This window comes from Carassius gibelio, chromosome B19 (genome assembly GCF_023724105.1).
Source record: "Carassius gibelio isolate Cgi1373 ecotype wild population from Czech Republic chromosome B19, carGib1.2-hapl.c, whole genome shotgun sequence".
Classification (NCBI taxonomy): domain Eukaryota; kingdom Metazoa; phylum Chordata; class Actinopteri; order Cypriniformes; family Cyprinidae; genus Carassius; species Carassius gibelio.
Genome location: NC_068414.1, coordinates 29,913,715 through 29,926,129, shown reverse-complemented (window position 1 = coordinate 29,926,129; position 12,415 = coordinate 29,913,715). Strand labels below are relative to the sequence as shown.

Genomic DNA, 12,415 nt, shown 5'->3' with positions numbered 1-12,415 from the left:
ACCTGACCTTACTGAATATGCATTTATAGGAGTTTCCCTCTCAGATGCAAAATTTATAGGCTGATAGTATTCAAATGAATCATGCGATGCTTTTTACTAATGTTCACGCTCGGCAAATACGTGAAGTACTGGTATTTGCACCATTATTTAACGCCCAAAAAAAGCATGTCTTAAATCATTTTGTGCTTGAAATGGTTGCAATTATTGCTGCTCAGAGGAGGCACTGCAGAGTGCGTGGAAGAAGGCAGAGGATTTTTTCAACATGTAGCCTATTCAATTATTTGGAATGCCAGAAGAACACATTGTCCGGACATATTGTTTGCCAAGCCATCTTATTTTTTATATGCTTCAGGAAATGAAAGACGACTTTCAAGCTTTATTCCAGCTTTATCAAAACTTATAGCAACACTTACTTTTTTTGGCCTCCAGTTCTTTTTAATGTAGCCTACAGTGTCTTATTTATTTCTTTATTCTTTATTTGCGACAACGCTAATTTGAGCTGAGCTTTGTATATTGCATTGGTCGATATGTAAATGAGCTGTTGCGTCTGTGTTCCTTAATTTGCATGTTTAGTAAATCATCAGCAAAAATTTCCACGCTCTCGTGCTAATTTAACCTGTTTAAAAGTACTAAAACTTGTTGAATGAAAATTTCAATAAAACTTACATTTTTTATCAAATTTTATTTTATTTTAACTCGATGTTCTAAAATAACTAAAATAAAAATTAAACTACCATTTAAAAAAAAATATACTACAAAAATATACTAAAAACTTACATTGAAAACCGAAAATATAAAAATAGAAATTAATAAAATATTAACAAAAACTGTAATAGTATTGATTGATACTATTGTTAACCAAAGCTATGTTTTGTTTTGTTTTAACAAAGACTTTTTTAACTAAGATTAGATTTATTTTTATATACATTTCCCATTTCAGAAAGTAACATTTCTGATTTATTTAGTTTGATAACTAAAATAATTAACAATATTAATTTAAAATAAAATATTCATAAATTGTTATTAAAATATAAAAAAAACTACTTCAGCAAAATTACAAAAATATGAATTTAAAATGTAAGTATTAAAAACTGAAAACTAGTTTAACATAGTATTAAAAAGATAAAAGTATCACAACACTGACTTGGTGTGAAAGTATATTTGTGAAACATTTATCAGTCAATCACCATCTTACCTCCCACATGTGATAATGTACGAGGGCGTCCTGCAGCATGCCTGCCTGCAAACACAGATCCCCGACGTGCTTCCTCGTGCGGCCCTGACAGCGTTTCTTGTAGTGCCTGAGGAAGAGGAGCAGCAACAGGCATCAGATAACCCTTCAGCATTTACGCACAGAGCTTAATCAATGCAAGACGTGCTCGCAGTCAAGTGCAGGTGACGTCAGCCAAATTTAATTAAAGTTGCTTTTTTTTATCAGCGGTGGATCGATGTCGTCTCATTTGGCTCTCCTTATATGGAAGGCAAATATGCTGATGTGGTTTTGCATCAAGCTTGGCTTTCTGTCTAAGCCCAGGATTACAGACAGAGAGAGGGAAGTTGGAGGTGAAGATACGGATGCAGAAGAAAGGGGATGCACAGGCAAAACTGGGAGGGGGGATTTTAACTAAAGGGGACATAAGCAACTCAACCATTTTTTTTTCATATTTTATAAACATGAGGAGGTAAAACTATGTACTGTGTCACCCGACAAGGATGTTAAAATGGATGGAATGACCCCTATAATCTGTGTGCAAGATCAAGTGTTATTCAAGTGAGAACCAGACATGAGAGAAACAGGAGAATATTATTCATCTTAAATTGTATAAGTTTACACTTTTACCTAGAAAGGATGTATCAGTAAAAATATAAATACTTTATATTATCAGCAATAGTCTAATTATTAAGCCAATATTGAAAGACTTCAAAATCAGGGCTTGTTTTTGTATAAAAACAAAACATACATATATGTATATTTGTAAACACACATTTGTTTGTTTTTTGATAAAAACAAAAGTGTTTCAATGTTTTATTGAAGGGGAAGAAAGATATACAATATTGATGATAACATCAAATATGCAGCAAATAAGTAAAATGAAATAAGTAAAATAAATTGTAAAAAAAAAAAAAGAAATCAGCAATTGTTACAATAATAGTATTTATATAAAATAATTGTATATATGGTGGGAAAGAGAGAGAAACAGAAAAAAAAAGTATTTACTTGTGTATAAAAGTAATAATATATATATATATATATATATATATATATATATATAAAATAAGATTATTATTTTAATAAATAATCAATTATCGATTATATAGTACTATATGCATTTATGTATATATGTGTTTATATTTATATATTTAACTTCCGATCAAGAACTTCACAACTAAACTCATATGTCATATTCAACTTCTTGCTGCGATCATAGATGAGATGAGCATAAAACTTTGTGAGCAATCAATCACTCATGAATTACTGAATAACCTCCATGCATTTCTGCAGTTAAAACAGACAGCGACAGTAAATAAGAAATACAGTGTGCTCGATTATATATATAAAATCTCAATTGAAACTTCAAGTAAATATTTTAGGGTTTTGGTTGACCAAAAGTTTGGAAATCCACTTAGAAAAAAATTTCATTACATTTAATAGTGGCAATACAATTAGGGTCATTCCGTGTCAAATCAGCCAAAATTCAGAAATTTCCTTGACTCAAGTTTTTTATTTTGCTTATATTATTCCCGAGGAAAAATAAACATTTATGGTTATGATAACCCAAATATTAAATGTCATGGAAGAATATTTACTAAGTAATCCTCTATTTTGTAGAGGGGGGTCAAAATGGCACTTTCCACCTGAGATTCGGAGCCAAATTACAGGAGGTTTAAAATAACTTAAGAAGATGGCAGCATCAAAATACTATTTTTACACAGAGTTTGGAGGGTCTGTTAGTAAAATCTGTTGACTTGAGCTATCTTTGTTGCTTTATGTGCCAATGGTAATCATTCAAAAGTGCAGAAAGAGCACTTTTCAAGTTTTTACTCCAAAGTCCGCATGCCTGTAACTCAAGGAGTATAAAAGATATCTTAATGCTCTTTCAGATATAGGATCTTAACGAACTTTGCTTTTGGCATCTTCATTTTTAAAGGCCCTATATAGTTTGGTTCCAGGGATATTGGAGTGTTAATATGGCTTCAGGAGTAAACTGTAAAAATGCACATATTTTGAGTGGTCAAAAACCAAATTTGGGTCAATTTGCAAAAATACTGTATGAACCACTGGTTTAGTTAACACGGAATGACCCAATAGGGTTTTTCAAGAATAAAATTTAAGTTAGTATTCGCAGCTAGTAAAGGTAATAAAAAATAAAATAAAAAAAAATACAGTAAAAAATAACACGTACAAGTAAATAGCTGGCTAAAATATCCAAATATCAAACAATACATGTAAAAAATATATTTAATATCAGCTGATAATCGATATAGTACTTCTATATCATGCATCCCGATTGATCATGCTTGCCTTAGCAAGATATTCTTTGAAGTTTCATTAGCCGCTCTTTTCTAGATACAGATGTATAGGTAATGGGTTTTCCATTAACTGATTAATCTGGCTTCCAATAAAGATGAACATATATTCTCAGAGCCCAAACTCACCTGCTGTCTGTGTCCAAGCCCACAAAGTCCTTCTTCTCAAATGGAAAACACCATTTGTATCTTATCGGCAGATTTATCGGTTGCTCTGTCCAACTTTTTAGACTCCAGGACAATAAATATAGACTGCACGAAATCCTCCACCCGCTTCTCCACATCAGGACCGTCGATGTAGCTGGGGTAGAAGGCCACATCTGTCCGCTGCTGTTGGACCACCTCCCCCTGCAACCCGAACACCAGCCGAACACCTCCTTCTGCCCGTGGAAGTGGTCGGACGTCTGAGGCCACTTTTTGGCCGTGGTGCAGCTGGTCACTGAGATGAGACCCACCACTTCGCCCCACTCGTTGATCTCAGGGGGGTAATGGTGGTGGTATGTTGACCTGGCTTACGCTGGCTTACGCTGGCGATGCGTTTGTAGATGAGGAAGAACTGGTCCTCTGGGACAATGCCCATGGGCTGGACCACCACCAGGAGCGTCTGATGGTCCTCAGCACACTGCATGTAGTCTGGGACACTCATGTCTGTATACAGTGACTCTAGAGAAGCAAAACAATACTGTTTTATTAAATAGAGTTATCCATCTATTCTACTGTACATTTCAAAATGTTGAAGTCTGATGTAAAGTAAATGATTTTTTTAAACAACAGGCAATACCGAAATTCATATTAAATAAAGATTTAAATTAATAAAAGTAATTATTATATTTTTAATACACACACAAAGACACAGGGAGCCAAAAGTTTATAATAATTATTATTTTTATTTTTTTTTGATAAAAGTCTCATCAGTCTAACAAAGCTGACAAAGGCTGCATTTATTTGCTCACAAAATGCTATAAAACAGCAACATTTAAATATTATTCAAATTTAAAAAAAACTGGTTTGTAATTGGATATATTGTAAAATGTCAACGTTGAAAACAGTGATGTAGTGTTCGGTTTGCCAGCAATTAAATACATAAAAAGTACTAACATAAAATGACTACTGAATTAACTTCAGTAATCAACTAAAGTACAAGTAAATAAGTAAAATAAAATCCCAAAATGTGTAATATTTTACATATTCGTAACCAAAAATTGAAAAAAAAATTATGCATTTTGATATGCAGCATTAAAAATATAACAGAGTCCAATGTTACAGCCTTAAACAAAATCTTAAAGGTGCTCCTTATTAAATGAATCATTTTTCATGAAACAATCGTCATTGCTTGTTCATTCAAAATGACATATTTGTATAACATCTGAGTTCATTCTGGTCGGATTTCAAACGTGTGTTTGAATGAAACATCTCCACATTTATCAGCTGATATCAACGTGTCAACAGCGTATTAACACACGTTATGAAACTCACAACACAGAAAGTGTAACATTTATTCCAACATAACACTGACAGAAAAATCATATGCTTTTAAAATATGTGTGCGCAAAAGGTTGTTTTCACACTTACAGACGCTCTTCCTGGCTACACTGATGCTGCTGCTTCTGCTACAGTCTTTCAATGAGAAAGAAGCGTGTGACTCATTCATGTGTTTATAAGCGCCCCCTGTTGGATGAGCTCCGACATACACTGTGTAATAATATAATATAATATAATATAATATAATATAATATAATATAATATAATATAATATAATATAATATAATATAATATAATATAATATAATATAATATAATATAATATAAGTGCTGTCAAATGATTCATCACGATTAATTATTTGTTTACATAATATATGTATGTGTATTGTGTATATGTATTATGTGCTTATATAAATACACACATATGGTATATATTTTGAAAATATTTACATTTATATACATTTATACAGTCATATTCTTATATTTGATATTATATTTAAATGTATATAATATATATAAATTTTTCTTAAATATATACATGTACTTATATAAACAATAAATATACACAATAAACACATAATATGTAAACAAATACTTTTATTTTGGACGCGATTAATCGTGACAACACTTAATATTAATATAATATAATATAATATAATAATTTAATTGTATGTTTAATGTTTGCAACAAAAAGAAAACATTTCTACCGCATAATTCATTTTCTAATTCTAGTATATTAAAATAATATAATAAAAATATAAATATTTTTATGAATTTAAATTTTTTTATGTAATTAAATATATTATATTATATTGTATATAAATTTATACTAATTTTATTTTTACGTTTTCGGTTTGTAAATTAAATTAACAAAGGTATATTTTATTGTAAAAGAATAATTGGCGGGATTAAATAAAAAAAAATACAAAAAGTTAAATAGAATATTTCATCTTCTTTTATACATATAATATATCCAGAAAATGTTTCCAGACTGTAAGCGAGAAGTTGATCATCTCAGAGCCCGCTCCACTCAGAGGCTTCCCTCACACCGCAGACCTCTCCGCTCGCCTGCAGGCGTCCTCCTCTGCGCCTGTCATATGATCAGCTTCCCGTTTGTTTGTGTTCGTGCAGAAAGCTAACCGTTTCCCACTATGAAACCTCCGTATCTATATTCATGCTAAACCTGTAATCCACACCGATCCCACCTCAATCACTCAGACAGAGCCTACAGAGTCCACACAGACAGATCAGAGGGATTCAAAGCTTTAAAAACGGGGTCATAATGTCGATCGAGTACGAGGAGCAGCTAGCCGGAAGCCTGGTGGACTCTTTCCCGAAAGATTTCGGCTACGGCGTGGAAAACATGGATATGATGCAAGAAAACCTGGAAAACTCTCCGTCTGCAGACAATAAACCCAGGATCCTGCTGATGGGACTGAGGCGCAGTGGGAAATCCTCCATCCAGAAGGTCAGATCCCACTGGGACACAGTAACGTTACTGCATTAACAATTAAAGTACCAATGGTAACGTTAAAGCCTTGGATTTGGACACTACCGATGTAATATCACGCTGTTCTATGAAGTACATAGGTGCACCGTTTCTTGCAATAACATACTGTAATGGGATGGTAGTGTGTTGTTTTTACGTAAGTTATACCGTGATTCTTCCAAAAATACTATGGTACATGATCAAACACATTATATTACCACCGTGCCATTGTACCAATAAACTGGACGGGTAATGGCATGGTATTATTGGAATTATATCATGGAAAATATAATTGTATATGAATTTCAGTAACATTACCATGGTATATTTAGACGTAATGTTACCACACTGTTACCAAGTCAACATAAAGTTAAATTCCTATTGAATAAATAAAAAATAAAAAAATTAGCAAACAGTGATCAGCAAATAGTGATCATTTTGTGCGTGTTTCATCAGTGTATGCATGTTATTGCATAAAAGAAAAAATAATTTTCTTCATATTTTATCAAAATGGAACATCTACTGATTCTGCTAACATAACCAAGTGAAATGCATACTATAACTGCAAAAGAACATTTCCTGTTATTAAGCAACACCAGGGTTTGAATTGAGGGGGTTGCGTGGGGATCATTATCCTCTAGAACTCATTTTCTGTTGGATACTTGCGGACGAAGTAATATTGTTGTCTTTAAGATGTAACTAGCCTTGTGTTTATTTTTTGGATAAGGAATGAATCAGTTACATTGCATATACACCTCTGGTTTAATTAATGTTGTGGATCTCAGGTGGTGTTTCATAAGATGTCCCCAAACGAGACGCTCTTCCTAGAGAGCACCAACAAGATCTACAAGGATGATATCTCGGCCAGTTCCTTCGTAAACTTTCACATATGGGACTTTCCGGGGCAGGTGGACTTTTTCGACCCTACTTTCGATTACGAGATGATTTTCAGGGGCACCGGTGCGTTGATTTTCGTCATCGATGCTCAGGTGAGCTGATGCAAGTGAAATATAAGAGTGATTGTGATTGAGAGTGCTTGATGTTTAAAATGCATACTTTCATTTTTGCTTTTACGGTATGGGAATTGGCTCCGTGCCTGGCAGAGACTTTGCAGCACTCTTACCATTGTGTTTGGATGTCTCTCTCTCTCTGTAGGATGACTATGTAGAAGCATTAGGCCGGCTACATCTGACGGTGTCGAGGGCATTCAGGGTGAACCCAGAGATCAATTTCGAGGTGTTTATACACAAGGTGGACGGTTTATCAGACGATCATAAGATAGAGACGCAGAGAGATATTCATCAGAGGGCTAATGATGATCTAGCTGACGCCAGTCTGGAAAAGCTTCACCTCAGGTTAGTCAATACTACTGATCCTAAAGCCAGATAAATTTGCCACGAATCTACTGTCTAATAACAGATAGAGAGCGTTTGGTAAGATTATGTTTTGCTTTCAGCAGGGCTACAATGATATTCCGGCAAGTTCCAGCATGTAATGTGTTTGAGAATGATAAAAATGTCATATTATAAAACTTCAATGTGGTTAAGTTGTTTTTGAAATTCGATTACTTGCATATAATGTTTCCTGTTTTAAATATTAAGCAAATTGCTTGAATTCCTCCATCGTTGGAGATCATTTTCTGGCATTACTGGATGATAATAAGCCATAATATTTAATGTATGAATTATGTGAGCAATATTTCTCTTTATATGTTTTCAGTTTCTATCTCACCAGCATCTATGATCACTCCATATTTGAGGCCTTCAGTAAGGTGGTCCAGAAGCTCATCCCTCAGCTGCCCACTCTGGAAAACCTCCTCAACATATTCATTTCTGTATGTACACAGCTGCATATCCTCCTCTTCAGTTTCCTCTTTAAATAAAAGAATGTATCTTTCCAATTCTAAATTGCAAACCGAGGTAAAAATATGCACAGTGCATATTTGTCAATATATCGTTCCCTTTTTAGAATTCGGGGATTGAGAAAGCGTTCCTGTTCGATGTGGTCAGTAAGATCTACATCGCCACGGACAGCTCTCCGGTGGACATGCAGTCATACGAGCTCTGCTGTGATATGATCGATGTCGTCATTGACGTCTCGTGTATTTACGGGTGAGAAACTGGGATGCAGTGCTCTATAAATTCACTGCCATTCAGAAGTTTGGGGTTGGGAAGTTTAACCAGTTTAATTTGTCTTTGCTCAATAAAAGTGTTACTTTCTTTAAAAATTCTTATCGGCCCCAAACATTTGAACAGTAATGTATACTAGTTTTAAAAGAAAAAAAAATGATTCTAGCAATTTTTAACTCATTTATTGTATGTTTTTAGGCTAAAAGACGACAGCAACGGTAACGCGTATGATAAAGAGTCTCTGGCCATCATAAAGCTGAACAACACCACAGTGCTTTACTTGAAGGAGGTCACCAAGTTCCTGGCTCTGGTCTGCATCCTGAGAGAAGAGAGCTTTGAGAGAAAAGGTACAGACGTTTGGCATGATCATTCGCTATAGAATATCAGCAGATTTTGTTGACTCGTGTGAAGGTACCACATAGAACCATTTTTGGCTCTCCAAAGAAACCCTCCAAAGAACCCCTGATTTCAAAAATCTATGAAGAAACTTTTGTGTAATGGAAACGTTCCATGGATTTTTAAGTTCTTCACTGAACCACAGATGCCATAATTAAAGGGTTATTTGTTTATGGGTTGTTTACGTTCATGGTTGAACTACTGATGTCATATGGACTATTTTACCGGTGTCCTTGCTACGTTTCCGGACCCGGGAACATTGCTGTTGCATTGCTGTCTACAGAGGGTCAGAGAGCTCTCAGATGTTATTAAAAGTATCATAATCCATGTTCCGAAAATTTTGGTTGTTCCATTCGATGGTCTCACGCTATATATATTATTAAGTCAGAATTGTGAGATATAATGTTACAATTGTGAGATGATAACTAGCAATTCAGAGGTTTTTTTCTCTCTGAACTGTGAGATATAAACTCGCAGTTGAGAGTTATAAAGTCAGAATTGCGTGATTATAAGCACAATTGCTAGTTAAAGTCCAATTTTGAGGTGGGTGGGGGGTTTATATCTCACAATTCTGACTTTATAACTCGCAATTGCGAAAAAAGTCTGAATTTTAAGTTTATATCACACAATTATAACTTTGAAACTCGCAGTTGCAATTCTGAGCGATATTTCAGACTGCTCTAACCAATAAAATGATAAATGCACCGCAGTGTTTCTAACTTAAAGATGTCTCGTTTGCAATTTCGCAGATGGCTCATATCACTATATTCCACAGGTTTGATAGACTACAACTTCCACTGCTTTCGAAAGGCCATCCACGAGGTATTTGAGGTGAGCAGCTCCACCCAGAGGACAGGAGCGGCGGTGCAGTCCAGCCCCCCCAGCAGCAGCGGTAATGGCCTGGCCCGACTCAAATCTGCAGCACTGAACGGTACACCCAGGAGCATGGTTTAACCCAGGACACACGGACCTCTAAGAACACAGGGCCTTCACACTAGTGTGCTGAACGTGCGCTAATGTACATGTGAGATTACTGGAGCGTTTCTCTACTTAAAACTGCTGTTCCTGGACCTGAGAGACACAACAGGACACTCATACAGGACAGACTACATTGCTGCTTTTTTATGATATTTTGATGTGTGTGTGTGTGTCTGAGAGAGAGAGAGAGATTGTGTGCCACTGCAGCATCAGCTGTTAAAATGGGGGAAATGGGAAAACTTTAGCCAACAGAATGAGGCACAGTAAAATGATTAAATAGTAAATACAGTCTCAAAACTCATTATGCGTTTATGGTGGCCAAAAGTGCTGTCTAGGTAGGGTGCTCACTAATGTTTGAGACACATTCCACCTTTCAGAAGTTTTGAGGGTAAATTGTAGACAAGAAAAATAAAAACTTTCAATAAACATTTCACAAACTAATCAAAATGGAAAAATGAAAAAGGTTCAAGTATGCCTATTTTTAGGAGCTTTAAATATGTTTACATTGTGATAATAAACATTTTACCCAAATTCTTATTGCTATAATAGGTAAGAAAATGTTACTTTTATTTAATTAAATTTTTTTTGTAATTCACATTATTCACAAATTTTCTAGACTGTCATTACTTTAAAGCATTATTTTAATTGTATTACAGTAAAAAAAATAAAAAACTATTATTTAAATCAGTATAAATGTTTATACTTTACCAATCAAAATTATATATATATTTATATATATATGTTTTTTTTTTTTACACATTACAGTAATAAGAATTTGGGTGGGGTGTGTGTGTATATATAATATATATATTTTCACAATGTAACATTTTAAATCAAAAATAGCCTTAATTTTCTTTAAGAAATATATTTCCTATTTCTTTCTTTTGATTTTGGGGTGAAATATGACCTGGACGTGTTAGGTTCACCCATGAAACAGATCTTCACTCCCTTCTGTTGTAAAATTCCCTGGCCAAAGCATCTTTAAGATTCCAGCTGTTAATGTTGGCCTGTGCTGTGATAGTGTTGGCTGCTGCTGTTATTTACTCCTGACCTAAAAAAGGGAAACATAAAGGGAGAAAATGCTAAAGACATTTGTGAACTTCATCATGTCTCTGTGGACAGCCTTACAGTGAGAAGAATCATATAAGGAGACTATTTTTTCCCTTCTGGAATGTTTTATTTTCTGCCGAATTATCCCTCGTTTTCATATTCGTTGAAATGGATCTGGGAATAAGCATCAACCCAGTCTAACAGTAAGCGTGTATTTTGCCATAAAATGCTTCTTGAAAAATCCTGATATGCTGAGAACACGACACTCGAGATTGTTGAACAAGTATTACGTTTTCATATGTGAAGTCCCAGGGTCCAAAATAACCCTCTTTCCTTTTTTTATTACATGATTCATTATTTTATTCATTCGCAAAAATTCCCCTTTCTTGAATGGATATAATGAGGGCTAGTGTGTGTCTGTATAAGTGTGTGTGAACAAGAGAATCACTGATAATTGTTGATGATTGTTGTGTGTGTGTGTGTGTGTGTTTCTTTTTTCTAATAAAGTGTAAACGAATAAGATATTAATTTTTGTGATTCAACTATAAAGATTATTACTTGTAAGATATCAAGAAAATAAGAATTGTTTACTTATGGTATATTTTGTCTCAGAGCACGCTGATAAATTAAAGCTATATTCATTCGAGCCCTTGTCTCTTTGCTGTGTGTGTGTGTGTGTGTGTGGCTCTTGTTTCACCTCTAGATGTAGCTGTTTGTCAGTATAAAGATTGTGTGCTTCAGCAAAATGAAGCACGCAAGCAGGTGGAACTAAACTAAATATAATTTTAAAGAAAAAGGACAGTATATAGATGATCTAATCAGAATTTAGAGCTAGAATTGTGTTTTTTATAACTTTTTTTTTTTTCAAATAAATGTATAATATGTTAAAAATCAACATTTGTTAAACCATATGAGGGTGCAGGTGACTTTTGGGCCTTAAATGTCTTAAATCAGAGCAAAAATAATCTTAATTTCATAAAGTTATGGCATAACATTTTTCATGCACTGCAAAAAAAAAAAAGTCAAGTCTTTTATTATTTTTTTCCCCCAATACGCCTATTCTTAGATAAAGGCTTTTAAGTTAAAGTAATGGGGATCTGTGCATACTATGAATTATTATTAACACAAGACATTTACAATTAGATATCATATTAACATATTTTTCCATTCAATTTATTCCTAAGATATCTTTACCTGGTCTTAAATTTACCTTGATGAAACCTGCAGGAATCCTGTCAAATGTTGTATCTATCTGTCTAAGTGTTGCTTTAAGACTGTGTGGGGGTTTTTCCATTAAATTCACATGTTGGACATTGGCTGAGGAATCGGCTCAGAGCAGCTGAAGGTCTGGATGTTTGGTGTGT

At 34.2% G+C, this 12,415-nt stretch overlaps 1 protein-coding gene and 1 pseudogene across 1 annotated transcript; one reads left to right on the top strand and one right to left on the bottom strand.

Moving 5' to 3' along the window:
• The window catches only part of LOC127978876 (trafficking protein particle complex subunit 9-like), a 41,119-nt pseudogene extending 35,975 nt beyond the window's left edge, over positions 1–5,144 (bottom strand).
• Positions 5,145–6,098: 954 nt separating this feature from the next.
• rragcb (Ras-related GTP binding Cb) lies at positions 6,099–11,697 on the top strand. Its single transcript, XM_052585233.1, has 7 exons — positions 6,099–6,477; positions 7,284–7,487; positions 7,654–7,853; positions 8,218–8,332; positions 8,467–8,609; positions 8,826–8,974; positions 9,799–11,697. Exons 1-7 carry the CDS (start codon positions 6,292–6,294, stop codon positions 9,975–9,977), a joined length of 1,176 nt encoding a protein of 391 aa, XP_052441193.1. The 5' UTR covers positions 6,099–6,291; the 3' UTR covers positions 9,978–11,697.
• Positions 11,698–12,415: the final 718 nt, after the last annotated feature.

Coding starts and splice junctions, on each gene's coding strand:
- rragcb (XM_052585233.1), top strand. CDS start 6,292: ATGTCGATCGAGTACGAGGAGCAGCTAGCCGGAAGCCTGGTGGACTCT. Junction 6,478..7,283: donor GGAAATCCTCCATCCAGAAG/GTCAGATCCCAC, acceptor TGTGGATCTCAG/GTGGTGTTTCATAAGATGTC. Junction 7,488..7,653: donor TTTTCGTCATCGATGCTCAG/GTGAGCTGATGC, acceptor CTCTCTCTGTAG/GATGACTATGTAGAAGCATT.